Source organism: Haliotis rubra, unplaced genomic scaffold (assembly GCF_003918875.1).
Source record: "Haliotis rubra isolate DU_JTF1 unplaced genomic scaffold, ASM391887v1 Scf810, whole genome shotgun sequence".
Lineage (NCBI taxonomy): Eukaryota > Metazoa > Mollusca > Gastropoda > Lepetellida > Haliotidae > Haliotis > Haliotis rubra.
The window spans coordinates 278,087-302,500 of NW_025767536.1; the positions used below are offsets into that span (position 1 = coordinate 278,087).

General features: G+C 44.4%; 1 protein-coding gene across 1 annotated transcript in view; it reads right to left on the minus strand.

Moving 5' to 3' along the window:
• LOC124261822 (matrix metalloproteinase-16-like) overlaps positions 1–1,185 on the minus strand; it is a 100,279-nt gene extending 99,094 nt beyond the window's left edge. The window contains exon 1 of the mRNA XM_046696198.1: positions 368–1,185. Within this exon, the coding sequence (XP_046552154.1) occupies positions 368–469 (102 nt within the window). The 5' untranslated portion in view covers positions 470–1,185. The remainder of the gene's footprint in view (positions 1–367) is intronic.
• Between the last annotated feature and the right edge of the window lie 23,229 nt (positions 1,186–24,414).

Here is a 24,414-nt window from a genome sequence, read left to right on the forward strand (position 1 = left end):
ATCAACCTTCTGTGATGGAGACTCGGGTTTAGCTGTCGACATCAACACAATGCTTTCAGATGCAATACGGGGATCTGAATGCTATATCAGCGATACTCTGTATCCACAACTGTGTAGAAACGACCCAGATTACTCCCGTCCAATACTTATCCCTTTGTTGTATGTAATCAAGAAGTAGGCACATCGGCCAATGTGTAGCATATTCAATATAAAGAACACATTCTCCCGTCATTCAATATCTCAGAGACCAGGCAATATCGTGTCTTAGCTTCCCCGAGGTTTAAATGGATCGCAGGTTGTGGTTTAATACTGCTAATCAATAACGAGCTCTCAGGCTTGGGTTTCAATGAATAAGTGTTAAGCTTACCATTCCGTCCGAGCTCGTTGAAACACTGTCTCGCGCCGTATCCGAACCACCCAGCAGCATCACCAACACAGTCAGTGTCCACGCCGTCACCTCGGCGTTCATGACGAGCGACTACACCACCCGACCGTCGATGTCGTCGTCACCAGCTGCCTCTACCACCACACCCGGCAGCCAGCACACACAGACACCTTGATGTCAGTACGGGTAGCAACTCACCCCGCTCTTACCGGCTCTCTTTCAGTTTAGCACCCACTTCCAAGGTTAGCGGGAACTTACAGCACCCTTCCACCAGCCGTTATCCGTCCTGTCAGGGAATACAGACACGTATAGCACACGAGAGCCTGACGTCCTAATCAGCTGGCACCGTTGCTTCTGTGGGAATGGGCGGCGGTTGTACGGGAGTCAGAACCACTCTCTCATCTACCGTCTTGAATCCAACTTCGCCTCTCGACCGCCAGCCACTGTTAAAAGCGAGACCTGCTTGCGCTTGCTAAATAATTCATATACGGGGAATGTAATTTCTGTGTGGCCCAGCACACAAGAAATAAGTAATTGCAGTTTCGGGATAGATAGAGCGAATGTTTTCCTGTAGGCGAGCTGTGTAGCTCTCTAACTGCCCAGTGCTCGCCGCGCGAAGAGGAAGAACTCAACACTGCTTGTCGTCTGCTCCTGTGGTAGTGCAACCTTCCTCTTCCTCGTGGAAAGGACTATATGAAGCCGTATCTCTCACTCCGAAAGTACGTCCTTCACCACGCTCAGTCCGCTGTGCACTGCCATACAGCTCAAAGACACATCCAAGCTGAAAACTATATAATAAATAAGTCATCACGGGCAACGATTGACATGTGCCTTTTATGGAAGTGCTATTTTTAGTGGCGGCGGGAAAGCCCCCTTAAAGTAGGTCAAAGCATGTTATGACGTCACGTCATTTGCATTGTTGTAAGCTGAACCGGCAGTATTGTCGCCTTATTCACCATGATTCATTTACCTACATTTTGTTAAGTTTGCTGTACGGAGTGACCTCCCTGTTAGCGACTCTCTTGTGTGAAGCTCGCCATACGTCTTGTGATTTTCACATCACAGCTTTCATCTTACAATTTCCGTGCAGCAGGGGCGGTGGGGTAGCCTAGTGGTTAAAGTGTTGTCTGGTCACGCCGAAGGCCCGGACTCGATTCCCTACATGGGTACAATGTGTGAAGCCCATTTCTGGTGTCCCCCGCCATGATATTGCTAGGATATTCAAGCGGCGTAAAACTAAACTCACTCATTTACGTATAGCATTACAACCGATTATCAGACAATACGTATTATACCACATTATCTCGGATAATCATTACCTTTTTAACATATACAGTGATTCCTTCATTCAGATAAAGGTGGACCGCTTTCGGGACACTATATAAAGACACGCTGCTTTGTAGTGTCACAATTATATTCTAATTTAAATTAACAAAAATGGTGTCGATGTTCCGAATTATTTCAAAGGCACATTTTTCAAATGGATGATAAAATGACATATGTACATACGAATGTCTGTTTGTACCATTACACATTCTGTTTCTGATATTCTTATTTATTGTCGCTAAGGCATTTAACGCGAATTTTGGTGACGTCATTCTGTTTGTTATTTTACGCCGCAGTTAGCAAATTTCCGCAACGTAATGGAGGTCACGCTGCTGTTGCTAATTCTGCCATTACAAAACTTGGATACATTGTTGCTAGATATGGGAGTGAGTGAGGTTAGTTTTACGCCGTATTCAGCAATATTCCAGCTATACGGCGCCGGTCTGTAAATCATCGAGTCTGGACCAGACAATCCAGTGATCAACAGGATAAGCATCGATCTACGCAATTGGGAACCGATGAAATGTGTCAACCAAGTCAGCGAGCCTGACCACCCGAAACCGTTAGTCGCCTCTTACGACAAGCATGGGTTACTGAAGATCAATTCTAACCCGGACCTTCACGGCTACCTAGGTATGGGGTGTATATATACCAAGTTAGATATCATGAATATTTTTGGGGATACCTTTTTGGTAGTGAGGACTGAGCGCACGATTTCATAACGTACTGATCTTTAAAATATTTATGATTCCGTAACCCTTAGCAGTTCAGTATTGGTAAAATAAGTCGTGTTAAATGAACATGACTTATATGTATAATGTAATGTCATATCATTGTGCAAGAGCTGTTATATGTACAGTGAGTGAGTTTGGTTTTACGCCGCTAGCACACCAATTCCACCAATATCATGGCGTGGGACACCAAAAATGGGCTTAACACATTGTGCCCATGTGGGGAATCGAACCCGGCTTTTCGGCGTGGCGAGCGAACGCCTTACCACAAGGCTACCCCACCACTCCAGTTGTTACACGTGCAAAGCAAGGATAAATGGTGTACACACGCTTACAAAACCCACCTATCCTCTTTTAAACATATTGCACATGCAAGCGAATAATGATGTACACATACACTCATATCTACACACGCACACGCGCGCCCGCATGCAAACACACACACACAAACTGGGTTCCATTTCCTAAAACAATGGTAGTAGATATCGCACAAGTTCTTGAAGTTCGTGACTGCTAATAGTCGTATAGCGAGGCGATGGCAGAACCATAGGTTTCACTTAACTGAAGGACGCACCGTGACGCATTCGTCAACAGGATATTTATTATTAAATATATAATGATGTTTGAAATATTTCATGTTGGGAAACCCAGGACGTTTAGCAGGAATTAGTATTAAAGTACTACCATCAAAAGTTTAGACTCACTAGTGTAAATATAGCCACATACTTCAGTCAACTGTTCTAAACTAGATTTTGTAAAATATTTCATCCTGTTTAAAGGTACTGTTTACACATGAACTGATGTATTGTAAAACATATTCGTAACGTTGGAAAGATTATTCTCATGAGTACAATAAATGATGAAAGTCAGAGAAAATTGGTGAATTCTTAACAAAACTTTACACCAAAACGCAGCTGTTCACATGCATGATATTTACACATGCTTTTCACCAATTTGATGCATAATCCTCGTGCAGTTAATCTGCATATGGTTTGCAGTTGGTTCCCCCAAGTTATTGGAGAAATTCATCTTCGATGTAATATAGTGAGTGCTTTAAGCGAGTCGAAACTTTTGATGGCTAGTATATAAATAGGAAATAATTAAATTCGCGGAATTCCACCATCGTATGAAATCACGAGTGAGTGAGTGAGTATGATTCAACGATGCTTTAAACAATATTCCAGCAATCACGACTGCTGGCACCATACATGGACTTCAGGTATCGAACCTAGCACCGACAGATCAGCCAACCGCCTCAGCACCTAGGGTGCTTATACATGTTCCTGAAACTCTGCTATAACATTGTCCTACAATCGCCAGCGGCTGAAGGGATGGTGTAAATCCAACTAGGGTCCATGCAGGTAGCAAACGCACTACAAGTCCCCATGGTCCCTAGTATGGTGATCTACCTTCAGTTGTTGGCGATCTATAGCCCAATTTTACATTGTATTGTCCAGAAATAATTTTCTACTTTTAAAGATATAAGCTAGCTAGTTTTAACTCAATCTGTGATAATCTAGTGGTTTTACTGTCCTTCGTTGACAGGGTTTTATATATTATATGTATGTATTATAAATTTAGAACTAGTTTTAGTCACGATATGGCTGAAATATTGCCGATGTGACTTTAAATCTTAACTCACTCACTCACTGCTATAAAATTTGTGTGAACGTCGTGAAGTTTGTTGGTTTGTTGTTTCACGCCACACTCAACAATATTCCAGCTATATGGTCAATAATCTAGTCTGGGCCAGACATTCCAGTGATCCACATCATGAGCTTCGATCTACGCAATTGGGATGCGATGACATGTGTCAACCAAGTCAGCGAGCCTGATCACCCGATCCCAAGTCGCCTCGTACGACACGCATGGGTTACTGAAGATCAATTCTAACCCGGATCTTCACGGGTTAAGCTTGTGAAGACAAATATTACAAACTGTAGCGGGTTACAGTAAACTAGGGTTTTAACGAACTAAAGGGATGACTATTGTTTGTTCGTTATATCCATAGTTCGTTATACACATTTCGAACTTAGATACCCAGCAAGCGGCCGAGAAAACCCACAAACTACAGATATCTGTCAGCTCATTATAGGAGTGTTATAGGAGCGTTATAGGAGCTTTATAGGAGTGTTTACAAATGTAATTTAATGTATACAATCACACATAACAACGCTGTTTGAGAGAAAAGTGAAAGTTGTATAAAACCGGTTTTATTGCCTGAAATATCGTGTCACTGAACATAGGTGTTAACTGCGTTCCACAATAACACGGAGGAGTTTAACAGAAGACGGGGCCACACCACTGTTTGATGTGTGCGTCAGAGCGTCGAGTATGCGTGTCACGTGATCAATGTCTCAGATGCACGTCCCGTCCCACCGTTAGTCACAACAAATTCATTAAAAAATAATTATTTGTAAGATTCTATGAGGAAATACCTAAAACTAATAGAAATTTGACATATTTGAATTAAATTATTTGTTCATGGTATGTTGTATATTTTTCATTTCCTTATTCTATTTTTTTTATTCTAAATTTTCTTTCTAATTATTTCATTTGTAATCAGTCATTTAATTTGTCAGATATGTCAGAGTCAAAATCGCAACACTGAATTAATGAATGTTTGACATATTTGAATTCATTCTTCTTTTTGTGCATGGTATGGTGTATATTTTTCATTTCCTTATTCTTTTTTCCCCTTCTAAATATTTCCTTTGACTCAGTCGTTCAATTGCGTCATACATTTGAAATCATTTTTAAAATGTGTCAGATATTTTGAATATTTGTTACCATTACGTGTCAAAATCGGAACACTGTAATGAATATAAGTTAAACCCAGTTTCAAAGTTCGTTCCCCGCCTGCACGGCGTTTATACAAAACAACGACGTAGATAGCAAGCACAGGGCGGATGGGGAAAGCTGAACTTAGAGTCACGTGCGTGACTCAGTGTGACATCACACAGAGCAGGAGATCCGGGGGACGGATGGCTACCACGTCACGCAGTGTGCCATCAGGCGAGAGTATCACAATAATGACAATAGAACTGTACCTCTCGGAGGGTGAGTGAGTATGGTTTTACGCCGCTCTTCGCAATATTCAACAATATCAAGGCGGGGGACACCAGAAACGGACTTCACACATTGTACCCACGTGGGGAATCGAACCCGAGTCTTCGGCGTGCCGAGCGAACGCTTTAACCACTAGGCTACCCCACCGCCCCTCTCGGAAGGAATAGCAATGATTTAGCACTATTTTACCATTTTCATGACCGGGAACACAAGGAATGGGCTTTACATAATTATATTATAGTACTCACGTTGGGAACAGAACCCGAGATTTCCAGGATATGTGCTTAATCGGATTTGAAGGAGCCCCGTATATTATATACACACACACACGCCCGCTCACTCAGCACTTCATGAATAATACAAACAATCCTACATTCGGAAGGCATTCGTCTTTCATGTATTCTCCCATTGTACCCATGTGCTACATTGTACCCACATAGTATGCCAGTACTTTGACCGCCTCCGTGGTGTAGTGGTTAGAGCGTCCGCCCGGAGAGCGGAAGGTCGCGGGTTCGATCCCCGACCGCGTCATACCAAAAGACGTTAAAATATGGTACTTGTTGGTCCCTGCCTGGCGCTCGGTATTAATGGGTACAACAAGGACTGGTCGGCTCGGAGTCAGTATAATGTGTCTGAGTGGGGTATTCATGCTTCACTGTGGCGTGGTATCTCAGTGGGCTAGCACTATAAAACCAGCTTCAGTCTGGGCTAGTACAAGCAGCCGCACATACACATACACACGCATGCACGTCGTCATATGAGCGAAATATTCTCAAGCACGACGTTAAACCGAATTCACCTCACCTCACCTCACCTCACCTCACCGCCAGTACTTTAAGATGACTACCCTACTCACACAGATTGTACTGACCCGAAACGGCCAGTCCCTGTTTCACATGTTAATACCTTTGGGTATGAAGCGACCATGGAAGCGAACATCCAACCTCCTGTTGGTACAGTAATCGCGGTGCGTCTGCTCAATGTTTTGGGCCACCCGTGAAGATCCAGGAATTGATCTTGATTAACCCATGCTTGTCGTAAGAGGCGACTAACGGGATCGGGTGGTCAGGCTCGTTGACTTGGTTGACACATGTCATCGTATCCCAGTTGCGCAGATCGATGCTCATGCTGTTGATCACTGGATTGTCTGGTCCAGACTCGATTATTTACAGACCGCCGCCATATAGTTTTAATATTGTTGAGTGCAGCGTATAACTGAACTCGCTCACTCACTCAATGTTGACGTGATGCAGGTCTAAGAAGTTTACAAATTTGGTGAGCCAAGTACCGAATACTGAAAGGCGCATCGATCTTCGCCTTTTGAATGCATCAAATAAGTTGGGTGCCACCGCGATCCGTTAATCATGCATCAAATAAGTTGGGGCCACCCGATCCCGTTAATCACCTTTTACGACAAGCATTGGTTGCTGAAGACCAATTCCAACTAGTATCGTCTCGAGTCATGAAACCATATATGGACATCTAGCTGACAACGTATTTCCTTCTGTGATATGAGTTTGATATTTTCTAAAACATGAACATGCCTGTGTTATAAATAGGGCGCACATGACACAGGGCGACATTTACATTAAGAGCGGGTTCTTTGTTCTCAGTAGAGGACATGAATCATTTCTTCTTAGGAGGTGTCACGTGAGCTGTCACATGATTTGACCTTTTACTGTTATACCTGCACAGCGCCATCAGGTAACCCAACACTATTCTTGATAGGGCCGATGACGTCTCTGAGAGAACAATGCTTTGTCACAAAAATATCATCGTGGATCTGAATCATGTTAAATTATTTATAACCAGATTTTATAAACGATATTTATGCATCCTTTAACAATTTAAATCCGGTTATATCCATGACAAAAGTACTTCAGTATTCTGTAGCTATAGATAGGCATGTACTTTCTGCATTTAACAATGCAAATTCGGTTATATCCATGAGTAATTATTTCAATATTATTTAGCTAGTGATAGGCACGTACCTTCTGCATTTATCAATGCAAATTCGTTTATATCCATGAGTAAATATTTCAGCATTAGATGCTTGATGGGCATTTAGAAGTTGGGAGGTAACACAACAACGTATGGTATCGATTTACAACTTCTTTAATATTTACAACACGACGTTTCTGGGCTACTTCTTGCCCCTTCATCAGGTGAATGATTCACCTGATGAAGGTGACTTACAACTTCTTTAATATTTACAACACGACGTTTCTTGGCTACTTCTTGCCCCTTCATCAGATGATTGATTAATCTGATGAAGGTTGTTTTCAACTTCTTTAATATTTACAACACGACGTTTCTTGGCTACTTCTTGCCCTTCATCAGATGAATGATTCACCTGATGAAGGTGACTTTCAACTTCTTTAATATTTACAACACGACGTTTCTGGGCTAGCCCAGAAAGGCCGTGTTGTAAATATAAAAGACGTTGTAAGTCCATACCATACGTTGTTGTGTGTTTCAGCATTATTTAGCTATTGATATGTACTCTCTGCATTTAACAATTTAAAATAAGTTATAGCTATGAATATAATATTTCGATATTCTGCAGCTATTGACAGTCATGTACCCTCTGTATTCGTTAAATCTCTGCAAAGACATAGATTGTCCATCTAAACCCACTATTCATACCTGGCAGATGCTGAAAGCAACGACTGCTAGGGAACCAGTGATTGAGTGATGGACGAGATACGCATAAAAACAGATCGGATTTAAAACGGAAAACACAGCAACGTGCATCACCTGGTCCGCTAAAAAACTGAAGTCATTGGAAACATGTGGGCGTCACCCTCTGATTGTTCCGTTTTCGTCTATCCATCATTTTCCTCACCATGACAAATGCAGAGGTTATATAAGACTGTTTTGGGCTGCTTGTTCTAATCAGCTGAAGTAACGTATTTCTTATTCAACTGTCAGAACAAATAACAGGATTATTGTGCCGAAAGATGTCTTTAAGTGATCACATAAAGGAATTTGTAGGACGGGTTAAAAAATAGAGATATCGATACTTTGGTTTTTGTATGGGTGAGTGAGTTTAGTTTTTCGCCGCACTGAGCAATATTCCAGCTATGTGGCAGCGGTCTGTAAATAATCGAGTCTGGACCAGACAATCCAGTGATCAACAGCATAAGCATCGATCTAAGCAATTGGGATACGATGACATGTGTCAACCAAGTCAGCGAGCCTGACTACCTGATCCCGTAGGTCGCCTCTTACGACAAGGTTTTTTGTTTGAAAGTGTTTCAACACAATTTTACGTTAATTTAATGCTTGTCAAAGCGACGGCTTATCGTTTTTACAATTTGATGTCTGTATAATTATTTCATGTTGGAATAAAACGAATATTTGTATAAAAATTTGATGTATCCGTAAATACGAAAATAAAACGCGAGATGGACATCAGCAAGGAGTGAGTGACTTAGGCTTTACGCCCTTTCATCAATATTCCAGCAGTATGGGGGCAGGGGACACGAGAAAATGGCTTCACACATTGTACCCATGTGGGAAATTGAACTCGATCGTTCGCCGATCAAGGCCAGGTAGTATCGGACTGTAATATACTGAGGTAAATAAATAAGGGCACATTATTCTCCAAGTTTCGAAATTCTTCACAACCCTTGTATTGCACAGGAGGTGAAAATATGAGCATGAACACAAGGAACAATGCTTTTAATTGGTTTCTTATTTGTTTCCCTCAGTATATTTCTTTGTCTGTTGGTTGACGCTGTATCATCTATATCCCAGCTATATGACAGCGTTGTTACAACAATCGAATCTGGACCAGACAACCCAGTGATAGATACCATGAGCTGTCTAGGTTTGACAACAAGCTGTGAACCACGTCGGTGAGCCTGACCATCAGACCCATTCGGTCGCTTCCGGACCCACATTTAGACCCAGAAATACAGTTATCTGATAAAAAAATTTATATTTGCCAAAAAGATAAAAATCCCAAAGGAGCCGGGAACAATTCCTAATTTGTGGCAATCTAGACTTGCCCAATCAATTTTAACTATTCTCCTTCTTCAGATAATTCTCTGGGGTCTTACGACCAGCATAAGTTCCTGGGGACCGGCACCAACCCAGAATCCCCGGGGGTATTTCACTATTGATCTCACAAGTCCGTCGCCAGTCAGGTTATGAGTAAGGAAAACAACATTATATTTAGTCCAATGTAATTTTCCAGTCATTCAAAAACTCTGCGGCAGGGTTGTTAGCGTCTATCTGCAATCTGTGGACAAATAATACGGGACGTCGACAGAAATGGACACTATTAATGCCCGGATGTAGGAATGATTTGAGGGCAAGTGACATTGCATTTGGAGCAAATTCGTCCACCAACGAGCGTTTGGCAGTCGATGCGACCATTTATCTTTCGCCATTGTGACTGCGAGGATCAGGAGGTCTGTAGTTAAGTAAGCGAATATTCTGATGTGTCTATTACAGGGTTCACCTCTGGCATATCTGCCGGCTTTGTATACAGATTATGTAGAAACAATATGAACCTGGCGCTCACCCTTTTGGTTTTATTTTAAACGTTCAGTATAATTTATGAAATCATTGATGTCGAACCTTGCACCATGTCTGTTAAAACGGATTGTATTTTTAAATATTTGTTTAATTAGTCTTACTTTTCAATTCTTAATTGTCTCCAAGTGATCCAACATCATATTGAACCAGATAACGATCATTCATGTGGTGATTTAAAGCATTATATCAAATCACATGTTTGGGAAAATATGTGAAGAGTGAGTGAGTTTAGATTTACGCCGATTTTAGCAATATTCCAGCAATATCACCAGAAATGGGTTTCACACGTTGTACCCATGTGGGGAATCGAACCCGGGTCTTCGGCGTGACGAACGAACGCTTTAACCACTATGCTACTCCACTTCCCCTTTCAGTACAAGAGCACCGCGTGTATCATCTGAGGATATTATGAAATATTGGGAGTGACTGCATGAGTGAACGAGTTGGTAGTAAACCACATATAATGCTGACAGATGGTAATTATCGCGTGGAGAAATGGATCCGACCATACAACTAGCAGATCCTGGCATGTAAGGGACGCAACTTCAGACTGCCATTGCGGGCTCCCTGTGTCGTCATTTGAAGAAAATGTTATGTGGAAAGTTTTCTTTCCCGCGACATATCTTTCCTCTAATTTTCACATTCAACATACTGCAATACCTTCTGGATAAGGTTAGAATAGATCCTCAGTAACCCATGCTTGTCGCAACAGGCGACTAACATCATCAAGTCGTTGGGCCAGATAACTTGGTTGATACATCTCATCTCATCCCCATTGTGGAGATCGATGTTCATGATGTCAATCACTGGGTTGTTCTTTTCAGTCTACCCGTGACGATCTGGGTTAGAATTGATCTTCAGTAACCCATGCTTGTCGTACGAGACGACTAATGGGATCGGGTGGTCAGGCTCGCTGACTTGGTTGACACATGTCAACGGTTCCCAAATGCGTAGATCGATGCTCATGTTGTTGATCACTGGATTGCCTGGTCCCAGACTCGATTATTTACAGACCGCTGCCAAATAGCTGTAATATTGCTGAATGCGGCGTAAAACTAAACTCACCCACTACTTTCCAGACTAATCTATTTACTGACCGCTGTCACACAACTGAAGTCTTGAGAGTCGGGCATTAATCAATAAACAATCAAAACCTGTAGATATATGTTAATTTTTGTAAATACACGTACAATACGTTTCCGAGCACAATTGCGACCAAGAAGAAGGTTCCCATGGTTTTATGTGTCGACGATAATTAGAACAATCGACCTCTGAGACGGTTGATGACTTAACCGAAGTCGCCTTTGTGAGGTTGACAAAGAACGATCATGTGACAGTCACATTACATTATGAACGCCCTCTGTTGGACTAGCGTCACGTGACAGGCAGGTGCGTGTCGGTGATGACGTGTAAAGCTGGGACCATATTGGAGATATGAGATCAGGAAATAATTGGAGTTAGTTCATAAGTGATTTGTCACCTTCGTATCGATTGTGACTGACTCATGGGCTGAATCTGCCGCTATATCTGGCAAGCGACCTATGCAAGATCAGCCGCTCTTACATACGTCAGCAATGTGTGCTTGACGTTATCGGCTAGAACAGTCACTTAAAGGTCTTCCCACATGTCTCCATACTGGAGTGAGAGGGGCGTAAAAATTGAATAGGGTCGGGAGCAATGCATTGTACTTTCATTCTGGTTCCACTGATTCAGAATCTAGTCTTTGTTTGTCTGTACAGTCTCTTTATTGTGTGAACATGGTTGGAGTTAATGGTGGATCTAGATACCTAGAGAGTTGACTCGAGGTGGTGTACACGACGTTTTTTGTTTCGCGCCTTTCTTGTGTGTGAGTGACTTATTTCATGCCAGAATTAGATGTTCTCAAAATTTGATGTTTATTTCGAGTTTGTGTATCCGTAAAATGCGTGATTAAAACATGGCGCGGACATCAGCAAGGAGTGAGTGAGGTGGGGCTACTCCGCTGGAGTGAGTGAGTGAGTTGGGGGGTACGCCGGTGGAGTGAGTGAGTTTGGGTTACGCCGGTGGAGTGAGTTAGTGCGTGCTTGAGTGAGTATGTGAGTGAGTGAGTGAGTGGGTGGGTGGGTGGGTGAGTGAGTGGGTGCGTGCGTGCGTGCGTGAATGAGTGAGTGAGTGAGAGCGAGCGAGCTTGGTTTAACCTCGCTTTTAAAAATTATATCAGGTTGTGAAAATTAGATGGACGCGTGAGAGGGCGTGTGGGTAAAGTGGATGAATAGACCATACGCATGTACAATGTACAACAGAGTGAATATCTCTGAGTCTAACAGAACTAAGATTGCAATTGTGGTGAAACCACATCTTTAAAGGCTTACGGGAGGGGTTTAACCTATTCCGCGTTAAATGTCGACGACCTACGTCAGTTTGGGCGTTGTTTCACATCAAGCAGATATGCCTTACATAATTGAAATACTAGAAAAGCATTACTTCCTTCTCATGCTGGGAATATATAAGAAGTTACTTTTGTCAGATAGCGAACATTGTAGATGACGTCTTGATGCAGTGACCTCGAGACACATCTTCTCTGTCTAACAGGACTTTTAGTCCCTGGTTCGCTTCTCCTGAACTTTGCAATATTCTGTCTGTAACGTCACATCAAGAACTGATGCTAACAGCGTTGTCCCTAAAAATAATTCGAGCTGGTCTTCTACAAAAATCCCACAATCTCTGACCTCGACGATAACTCCATCTGGTCCAAAACCAACAATGATCTCATCTGCACTGCGCCCAGCTTAAACCCCACCCGTCTTGACCCCAGCAGGAACCCCACCCGTGTTGACCCAAGCAGAAACCCCACCCGTGTTGACCCCAGCAGAAACTCCTCCCGTCTTGACCCCAGCTTAAACCCCACCCGTCTTGACCCCAGCTTAAACCCCACCCGCCTTGACTCCAGCAGAAACCCCAGCTACCTCATCCCACAATAACCCAACCTGCCTCCGAAACAATATCCATCTTCAACTGCACCATAACCGTATCGGCATTCATCACAGCCATATAGCTGCAAAATTGCTGCGTGCGGCATTAAACAAGAAACAAACGAAACTCCACCACCCTCACCTCATATAACGCCGCAACCTTCACCCCCATATAACCCCACCACCTTCACCCCCATATAACCCCCCCCCCTCACCCCATATAACCCCAGCACCCTCACCCCCATATAACCACACCACCCTCACCCCCATATAACCACACCACCCTCATCCCCATATTACCCCACCACCCTCACCCCCATATAACCACACCACTCTCAAACCCATATAACCCCACCACCCTCACCCCCATATAACCCCACAACGCTCACCCCCATATAACCCCTGAAACCCTCACCCCCATATAACCCCACAACCCTCACCCCATATAACCCTACCACCCTCACGCCCATATAACCCCACAACCCTCACCCCAATATAACCCACCACCCTCACACCCCATATAATCCCACAACCTCACCCCATATAACCCCACCACCCTAACCCCATACAACCCCACCACCCTCATCCCCATATAACCCCACCACCCTCAACCCCATATAACCCCACAACCCTTATCCCAATATAACCCCACCACCCCATCCCCATATAACCCCACAATCCTCAACCCATATAACCCCACCACCCTCACCCCCATATAACCCCACAACCCTCACCCCAATATAACCCCACCACCCTCACCCCCATATAACCCCACAACCCTCACCCCAATATAACCCCACCACCCTCACCTCCATATAATCCCACAACCTCACCCCAATATAACCCCACCACCCTAACCCCATACAACCCCACCACCCTCACTCCCATATAACCCCACCACCCTCAACCCCATATAACCCCACAACCCTCACTCCATATAACCCCACCACCCTCACCCCCATATAACTCCACCACCCCTCCCCATAAAACTCCACCCGCTCTCAACCTAACAATACCTCCTCGTCCTTCACTGTATGGTCACTGATTTGTCGCCAGCAATCCCCACCCCCGCAAGCTTGTGGCGTCTTCACCGGTGAATAGGTTACCTGGGGGTCTATTTCCAGCCCGGTCCCGCCAGGAATAACGCCATCCTCTACTTATACCTTGTTGCGGACCCTTCAGTCCAGGTAATGTGCGATAAGTGGCCTAACCAGTCAATGAAGGCGATCAAAGTTCTCGAAATGGCACGGGCTGACCAGAATGGCTACATCTGTCCAAGTGCGCTGTAATCCATTCTCGTGGACGAGGCGTGTTTGGCAGCGTCGTTCAGGTGACAATGTTGGAAGGTGTTACATCTTGGTTGTTTGTGGTTTCCGATAGAGCTATCGCCAATCTATGTCTGCTCTTTTTCTCTGAAGCTATTTACCTTAAATACCGACATCTCTTCTCCATCCAACGCTATACGTTCCAGCTCGCCTCATTTAGTCCTGGCAGTGCTGCCGTTACCCAGAACAAATCCTCCCATCAAGGACGAGACAACCAGTACAATCCATCGCGCAGGAAGGCAATCCGCCACATGCCTCCACGCGATCCATATCACCACAGCATAACCCATGTCACCACAGCACAATCCATCTCACTGCAGCACAATCCATCTCACTACAGCACAATCCGTGTCAACATGGTAGAATCTGTCACTACAGTACAATCCATGTGACCACAGCATAACCCATGTCATCACAGCACAATCCATATCACTACAGTACAATCCGTGTCACAACGGTACAATCGGTGTCAACATGGTAGAATCTGCCACTACAGTACAATCCATGTGACCACAGCATAACCCATGTCATCACAGCACAATCCATTTCACCACAATTCATGTCACCACAGCACGATCCATATCCATGTCATAACAGCACAATCCACATCACCACATCACAATCCAAGTCACCACAGCGCAATCCATATCACTACAGCACGTCCATGTCCTGCCGTAATATTGCTGGAATATTGCTAAAAGCGGCGTAAAACTAAACTCACTGACAATTCATGTGTCCACAGCACAATCTACATCACCACAGCACAATCCACGTCACTATAGGACAATCTATGTCTCCACAGCACAATCCATGTCACCACAGCACAATCCATGTCACCACAGCACAATCCATGTCACCACAGCACAATCCATGTCACTACAGCACAATCCATAACTACAGCACAATCCACGTCACTACAGCACAATCCACGTAACTACAGCACAATCCACGTCACTACAGCACAATCCACGTCACTACAGCAGCACAATCCAATAACTACAGCACAATCCACACAACTACAGCACAATCCATGTCACCACAGCACAATCCATGTCACCACAGCACAATCCATGTCACTCCACAGCACAATCCATGTCACCACAGCACAATCCACGTCACTACAGCACAATCCACATAACTACAGCACAATCCATGTCACTATAGCACAATCCATGTCACCACAGCACAATCCACGTCACTACATCTCAATTCATGTGACCACAGCACAATCCATGTGACCACAGCACAATCCATATCACTACAGCACAATCCACATCACTAACAGCGCAATCCATGTCACCACAGCACAATCCATATCACCACAGCACAATCCATGTCACTACAGCACAATCCATGTCACCAGAGCCCCGGCATAACTCACCACAGCCCAGCATAGCACACCACAGCCCAGCATCACACCACATGTTTTCAGGTATTGTCTGAAGGGCAAAGGACTGTGGCTTTTTCAGGGGATCAAGATTGGGTGCAGAAAGGTTCATGTTCCATGGATGTGATATTTGCCCTGAGTCAATCGTAAAGTGCATGTTTTGAGACAGATATACGAAAGTAGTGATGCTCAGATAGGGTTGGGGAACAAGTAGACACGAGTAAAAGTTGTGCGTTCATGGAGTGAGTGAGCACTCAACAATATTCCAGCTATATGGCGGCGGTCTGTAAATAATCGCGTCTGGAGCAGACAATCCAGTGACAAACAGCATGAGCATCGATCAGCGCAATTGGGAACCGAGGACATGTGTCAACCAAGTCAGCAAGCCTGACCCCCCGATCCCGTTAGTCGCCTTTTACGACAAGCATGAGTTACTGAAGATGAGTTTGTGGTTGAGTGAGCAGAATACAATACAGAAATGGGCTTCACACATTATACTTACATCGGGATTCGAACTTCAGCGAGACTAACCAACGCTCCAACCATTAGGATACCCCACTGCCCCTCGTGGGAACAGCAGGTACTTTAGCCATATGTCCCTGGCGTAGTAACTCACTCACTCACTCAAACCTCGCCTTCAGCCCGTGCAGCTATGCTAGAACTTGTTTTCAGATGCTTGTCTAAGAAGTGACAAATGATAACGGGAGGTCAGGTTCGTTAATGTCCGTGACCGTACATAGTAAGGTGCTCATGATGTCAATCTCTCGATTGTCTGGACAAGCTTCGATTATTTACTGACCCTCGTCATATAGCTGAAGCATTTGATCAGCTCCATGTTAACAAACAAAATAGTAAGCATGCGTGCTCTAGATAGTGACGCATGTGTTCGCAACGGACGAATTCGAGCGCACGTTTTGCCTGTGCGGCTGTTCCGAGTGTTTCTCACGACCGACATTTGTTCACTGAGTGACACATTCGCCATTTTCCGTTCTCGAATCTTCGTCGGGACTTAAGTACATAAAGGGATCGAAGTATCAGATATTTGATGTTGAAGAAGACCAGGTGGCCACAGTTTCTTTTACCAATGGTCGGCCCTCGGAAAAGTCATTACCGGATCGGACAAACTAACCTGTATCACAGTATACTACCTCATATAGTCTGAAACATGTTAAAGGAAACAGAGGTACCTGTGTTCCATGATTACGGACCCGTGAAGATCTAGAATTGGTCTTAAGCAACCCATGCTTATCGTAAGAGGCGACTAACCGGATCGGGTGGTCAAGCTCTCTGACTTGGCACATGTCATGTTATCCCAATTGTGTAGATCGATGCTCACGCTGTTGATCACTGGATTGTCTGGTCCAGGCTCGATTATTTACAAACCACAGTCATGTAGCTTGAATATTGCTGAGTGCGGCGTAAACAACAAACAAACAAACAAACCCATGATTACAGAAGCTCTCCACACTTCCCGAGCACCTGACACGAAGGCGCCCGATGCTTCGCCCCCTGCTCTTTGCAAAGGAGGATGATGTCGAGTGGCGTTACGGCGTCCTTCACAGGCGGCGCTCAGTCATCAAATGAGTTTAATTATTCTCGGCGTAATGAAGATGTTGATATCAGGGGGGAAAGAAAAGGTGAAATGACGACGTGAGCGGCATGCAGCGACCCAGGCAGACGTTGACAGCAACACTGACAGCTGGTTTGACGTCGGTGGCGGTGACGAACGTTGCTCATGATTGGCTTGATCAACTGAGGGATCAAGGAGGGCGACTTACTCCTCTCTCCAGTCGACATGATGGCATTCATGCAATGGTTTTGCAGACAGTTAGCTTTCAGGTATTGTCTGAAGGGCAAAGGACTGTGGCTTTTTCAGGGGATCAAGATTGGGTGCAGAAAGGTTCATGTTCCATGGATGTGATATTTGCCCTGAGTCAATCGTAAAATGCATGTTTTGAGACAGATATACGAAAGTAGTGATGCTCAGATAGCGTTGGGGAACAAGTAGACACGGGTAAAGGTTGTGCGTTCTTGGAGTGAGTGAGCACTCAGCAATATTCCAGCTATATGGCGGCGGTCTGTAAATAATCGCGTCTGGAGCAGACAATCCAGTGATCAACAGCATGAGCATTGATCTGCGCAATTGGGAACCGAGGACATGTGTCAACCAAGACAGCAAGCCTGACCACCCGATCCCTTTAGTCGCCTTTTACGACAAGCATGGGTTACTGAAGATAGTTTGTGGTTAAGAGAGCGGTTGAGAGAGTGAGTGAATGTGTGAATGAGTGAGTGGTTGAGTGAGTGGTTGAGGAGTGGTTGAGTGAGTGGTTGAGTGAGCGGTTAAATGAGTGGTCGAGTGAGTGGTTGAGTGAGCGGTTGAATGAGTGGTTGAGTGAGTGGTTGAGTGAGTGGTTGAGTGAGTGGTTGAGTGAGTGGTTGAGTGAGCGGTTGAATGAGTGGTTGAGTGAGTGGTTGAGTGAGTGGTTGAGTGAGTGGTTGAGTGAGTGGTTGAGTGAGTGGTTGAATGAGTGGTTGAGTGAGCGGTTGAATGAGTGGTTGAGTGAGTGGTTGAATGAGCGGTTGAATGAGTGGTTGAATGAGTGGTTAAATGAGTAGTTGAATGAGCGGTTGAATGAGTGGTTGAGTGAGTGGTTGAATGAGTGGTTGAGTGAGTGGTTGAGTGAGTGGCTGAGTGAGTGGCTGAGTGAGTGGTTGAATGAGCGGTTGAGTGAGTGGTTGAGTGAGTGGTTGAGTGAGTGGTTGAAGGAGTGGTTGAGTGAGCAGTTGAGTGGCTGTTTGATTGTGTGAATAAGTGAGTGGTTGAGTGAATGGTTGAGTGAGTGGTTGAGTGAGTGAGTGAGAATATTTGAAGATTTGTAACCGCGTTTTTTATCCGCGTTGTAGCAATACAGAAATGGGCTTCACACATTATACTTACATCGGGATTCGAACTTCAGCGAGACGAACCAACGCTCCAACCACTAGGATACCCTACTGCCCCTCGTGGGAACAGCAGGTACTTTAGCTAGTGCGGGAGCTTGTGTTTTTAGTTGTCTTAAATCTTATATGCAATTAGAGAAAATATAATCAACACCCAAGTCAAATTATTATCAGAAAAGCCATCTAGTATTCCATGAACACATTCCAATGGAAACCATCACTTATACTTTCCAATTATTACAACCTGTGTCACAACGGTCCCATTCATTTTGGACAGACTTGGAAACTAGTCTTCATTAGAATACCAGTAATGCAAGAACATAATACTTTTAAACATTGACAGGATACGCTACAACACTATGGATATACCGATATACTAGTTGGCCAGAGCTGTCTCCTTGCTACACGTTTGCAACAGAGAAAAAGGTCCGCCATATAGCTGGAATATTGCTGAGCGTGGCGTTAAACAACGAAAAATCAGTAAAATAACTGACCAAACATCAGCCGGGCAGATTGACGGAATTCGATCGCAAGTTACTGCATCTTTCATTTCGAATCTGCTTCTTATCCCGTATGATCCAATATTTATAGTCAGCAGTCGATATGCTATGCATTTATACATGTGAACTGTCATGGAAAATGGAAACCACGATACCAGATACCAATACCGAGTGGCATGTGCTTGCAACAAATAATCACAACACACGCAAACAGCAGAATTCAATTTAGTTATCTGTCTCCCTTGTCTAGCGTGAGCTGTACTGCTGTCTCCGAGCACTGTCACAATGTGTCTGGCCGCATGGCAAGGCAGTTGCCGTTCCTGTCCACTTCAGTATTCAAAAAGTGGTTGTCACTGTCCTTTACTTTTAGTGGCGCACGGTCTTGTCGGGATCATTACTGCAATTAAATCCGTTTCTCTTCGCACTAGTATTGTAACAGGCGCTTGTTCTTGTCTTCCTCAAAATAGAAAGGTACACGTCCTCGCCTGCCTTAGTATTGAGATAGGTGCCCACCCTTGTCTGCCTTAGTATTGAGAGAGGTGCCCGCCCTTGTCTGCCTTAGTATTGAGAGAGGTGCCCGCCCTTGTCTGCCTTAGTATTGTGAGAGGTGCCCGCCCTTGTCTGCCTTAGTATTGCGAGAGGTGCCCGTCCTTGTCTGCCTTAGTATTGTGAGAGGTGCCCGTCCTTGTCTGCCTTAGTATTGCGAGAGGTGCCCGCCCTTGTCTGCCTTAGTATTGGGAGAGGTGCCCGTCCTTGTCTGCCTTAGTATTGTGAGAGGTGCCCGTCTTTGTCTGCCTTAGTATTGCGAGAAGTGCCCGTCCTTGTCTGCCTTAGTATTGCGAGAGGTGCCCGTCCTTGTCTGCCTTCGTGTTGCAATCGGTGCCAGACCTTGTCTGCCTTAGTATTGCAAAAGGTGCCAGCCCTTGCCTTCCTTAGTATTGCGAGAGGATTAAGTGGATAATAATGTCTTGTCCGGTGAAATATTACCGTCTCACTGTGTCTAGGGCGTTGATATCTGTTGACGGTATTACACTGACTGACTGAGTTTGGTTTTACGCCGGTTTTAGCAATATTCCAGCAACATCACGGCGGGGGACACCAGAATGACGGTATTACAAGAAGTTTCGGTTGGGGATAAAACGTCAGCTCACTACATTTCAGATGAGGGTTCAGTAGCCATCGTGGTCAAAATGCTTGATGACATTTTCATCCCCTGCATGTGTACATGGTACACGGTAGACACTGCAGGGTAAACTGTGCACGGTACATGGTACACGGTACATGATACACGGTACATGGTTGACGGTAGACACTGCAGGATAAACTGTGCACGGTACATGGTACACGGTACATGGTACACGGTACATGGATACATGGTAGACGGTACACGGGTACACGGTATACACTGCAGGGTAGATCGACTGTGCACGGGTACTTGATGATGGCACGTGTACATGATACACGGTACATGAAACTGTGCACTGTACACACGGTACATGATACATGGTACACGGTGGTACACGGTATACACTGATCAACTGTGCATGGTACATGGTACATACACGGTACATGGTACACGGTACATGGTACACGGTACTGTACATGGTACATGATACACGGTACACTGTACACGGTACATGATACACGGTAGATGATACTGGTACATGGACTGTACACGGTACACTGTACATGGTACATACATGGTACATGATACATGGTACATGGTACATGATACATGGTACATGATACATGGTACATGGTACACGTATAATGGTACACGTTACACGACAGGAACACATTTGCTTATCACGTGTGTTGCGTTAGTATCATAACACATAACAACATCGATTTGTAATTCGGCCCGAATCCATGAAAACTTCGCAGCTACGACCTGTCGTAACTCCATATGTTATTTGCTCTTAAGAATGTCGTAGCGATACGAACGCTTAGAGAACTGAGACCCTGATGTGAGAAGCTGGTTACGTTATGTTAACGTAAAATGAAAATATTTTTTTGTTTCTTAATTAGCTCTTGAGTGATGCCAAACACACACGACGTAAGAGGAGAATGTATCGCAAAGAAGGAAACAGAAAGCTTGCTCCTACGTTGTCTACGTATGCTCTTAACGGGTCGGTCTCTGAGAAGGTCTCCTCATTGCGGTGCCATGGTGCCATACTCTACCGTGTGGCGGAGTCCATGCTGGACGAGCCTCTGCAGTGAGCATTATCTTCCGTGTCACGTTCAAATATAGATTTTATGGAAAGCTTTTGTCAACCGAGGTTTCAACAGCTTTAGAGACGGGCTCAAGTTTGATATCCCTTAATCTTATTGTCGGCCAAGCTGTCTAGGATGCGGACCCTGATTAAAGCGTTTCTGTCTTATAGGGGAGGTTTCATTTAACACCTGGGTCCTTTATTTAGAGCTCCATACAAGCTATGATCAGTATCTCCACATCATGGCTGCCCGCTTCCGTAGGACTCCTTTCAGGCTCAAGCTTTCAGGCTCAAGTATGGATACTTACACGAGATGCCATATGGACAGCTGTCAGCCTACACGAGATGCCATATGGATAGCTGTCAGTCTACACGAGATGCCATATGGATAGTTGTCAGCCTACACGAGATGCCATATGGATAGTTGTCAGCTGCCATATAGATAGTTGTCAGCCTACACGAAAAGTCATATGGATACCTGTCAGCTTACACGAGATGCCATATAGATAGTTGTCAGCCTACACGAGATGTCATATGGACACCTGTCGGCTTACACGAGATGTCATATGGATAGTTGTCAGCCTACACGAGATGCCATATGGATAGTTGTCAGCCTACACGAAATGTCATATGGACACCTGTCGGCCTACACCAGATGCCATATTGATACTTGTCAGCCTACACGATGTCATGTGGATACCTGTCAGCCTACACGAGATGCCATATGGATAGTTGTCAGCCTACACGAGATGCCATATGGATAGTTGTCAGCCTACACGAGATGTCATATGGACATCTGTCAGCCTACACGAGATGTCATATGGATAGTTGTCAGCCTACATAAGATGTCATATGGACATCCGTCAGCCTACTCGAGATGTCATATGGATAGTTGTCAGCCTAAACGAGATGTCGTATGGGCACCTGTTAGCCTACATGAGGTGTCATATGGACACCTATCACCCTACACGAGATCTCATATGGATAGTTGTCAGCCTACACGAGGTGCCATATGGATAGTTGTCAGCTTTCACGATATGTCATATGGACACCTGTTAGACTACACGAGATGTCATACGGACACCTGTCGGCCTACACGAGCTGTCATAGGGATATAGATGTAGTCATCCCCTTCATTATGAATATCTCAGCATCACTGCTCGGTATCAGTTGTAATGGACATATCCATGCAAAGCTAAAATCGTCATCACCAAATTCTTGGAAAGTATGAATTTTAAAGGCATTAACCTTGCAAAATTCCAATCGTCATGAGCATTATCCTTTCAAAGCATGAACTGTAATGGCAACAACTTAGCAAAGCATCAATTGTTATAGCAATATTCTGCTAATAGAAATGTTAATATCCTCACAAAGCACCAGTTGTCATGGCAATTTCCTTGCTAAATGTCCAGTGTCATAGTACTGCCCTAGGTAAGTATCTATGGTCACCATTGTACCCAGACTTATCTCCCATCCTCCCACACCTCTCGCAAAGACACCCCCACCCCTCATTTCAACGTCACGCTATTCTTTCTCGCCAAACCACCAATATATTCTAAAGCCTCCCGACCTCCCCCATCTCTCTTCGCCCTATCAGACTCGACAACGACTTAGCTCGAGATACAGATCTTCATTCTTTAGTTTTTTATGCCTTGTAAAAGTCGGTTTAAAAACAGATCCAATTGTGTTACTATGTCAACACGTGGGTGGTTACAGGGTACATATGTCCTTTCGTTAGAACCGTCATCGACTTGCTGTCGCGGATATAGATACTGTCTGGAGACTTGACGTACTGGCACTCAGGTTTCTCCATGCTTACACAGAAACGGTAAATAGAATCTGTTGATTTATGATGACAACATATACGTGGGGAGGGTTCAACGCAGCTTCCAAACATGTATCGAGACGATCCTGTCAATTGGGTATGTGATCCCGTCACAAGGGTATGTGATCATGAAACATACCGATGTGATCCCATTACAGGGGTATGTGATACCGTCACAGGGGTATATGATACCATCACAAAGGTATGTGATCCTGACACAGGAATATGTGATCCCGTCACAAGGGTATGTGATATCGTCAGAAGGGTATGTGATACCATCACAAGGGTATGTGATATCGTCAGAAGGGTATGTGATACCGTGACAGGGGTATATGATGCCATCACAAAGGTATGTGATCCTGACACAGGAGTATGTGATCCCGTCACAAGGGTATGTGATATCGTCAGAAGGGTATGTGATACCGTCACAGGGGTATATGATATCGTCAGAAGGGTATGTGATACCATCACAAGGGTATATGATGCCATCACAAAGGTATGTGATATCGTCAGAAGGGTATGTGATACCATCACAAGGGTATGTGATATCGTCAGAAGGGTATGTGATACCATCATAGGGGTATATGATATCGTCAGAAGGGTATGTGATACCATCACAAGGGTATATGATGCCATCACAAAGGTATGTGATATCGTCAGAAGGGTATGTGATACCATCACAAGGGTATGTGATATCGTCAGAAGGGTATGTGATACCGTCATAGGGGTATATGATGCTATCACAAAGGTATGTGATATCGTCAGAAGGGTATGTGATACCATCACAAGGGTATGTGATATCGTCAGAAGGGTATGTGATACCGTCACAGGGGTATATGATATCGTCAGAAGGGTATGTGATACCATAACAAGGGTATATGATGCCATCACAAAGGTATGTGATATCGTCAGAAGGGTATGTGATACCATCACAAGGGTATGTGATATCGTCAGAAGGGTATGTGATACCATCATAGGGGTATATGATATCGTCAGAAGGGTATGTGATACCATCACAAGGGTATGTGATGCCATCACAAAGGTATGTGATATCGTCAGAAGGGTATGTGATACCATCACAAGGGTATGTGATATCGTCAGAAGGGTATGTGATACCATCACAAGGGTATGTGATATCGTCAGAAGGGTATGTGATACCATCACAAGGGTATGTGATATCGTCAGAAGGGTATGTGATACCGTGACAGGGGTATATA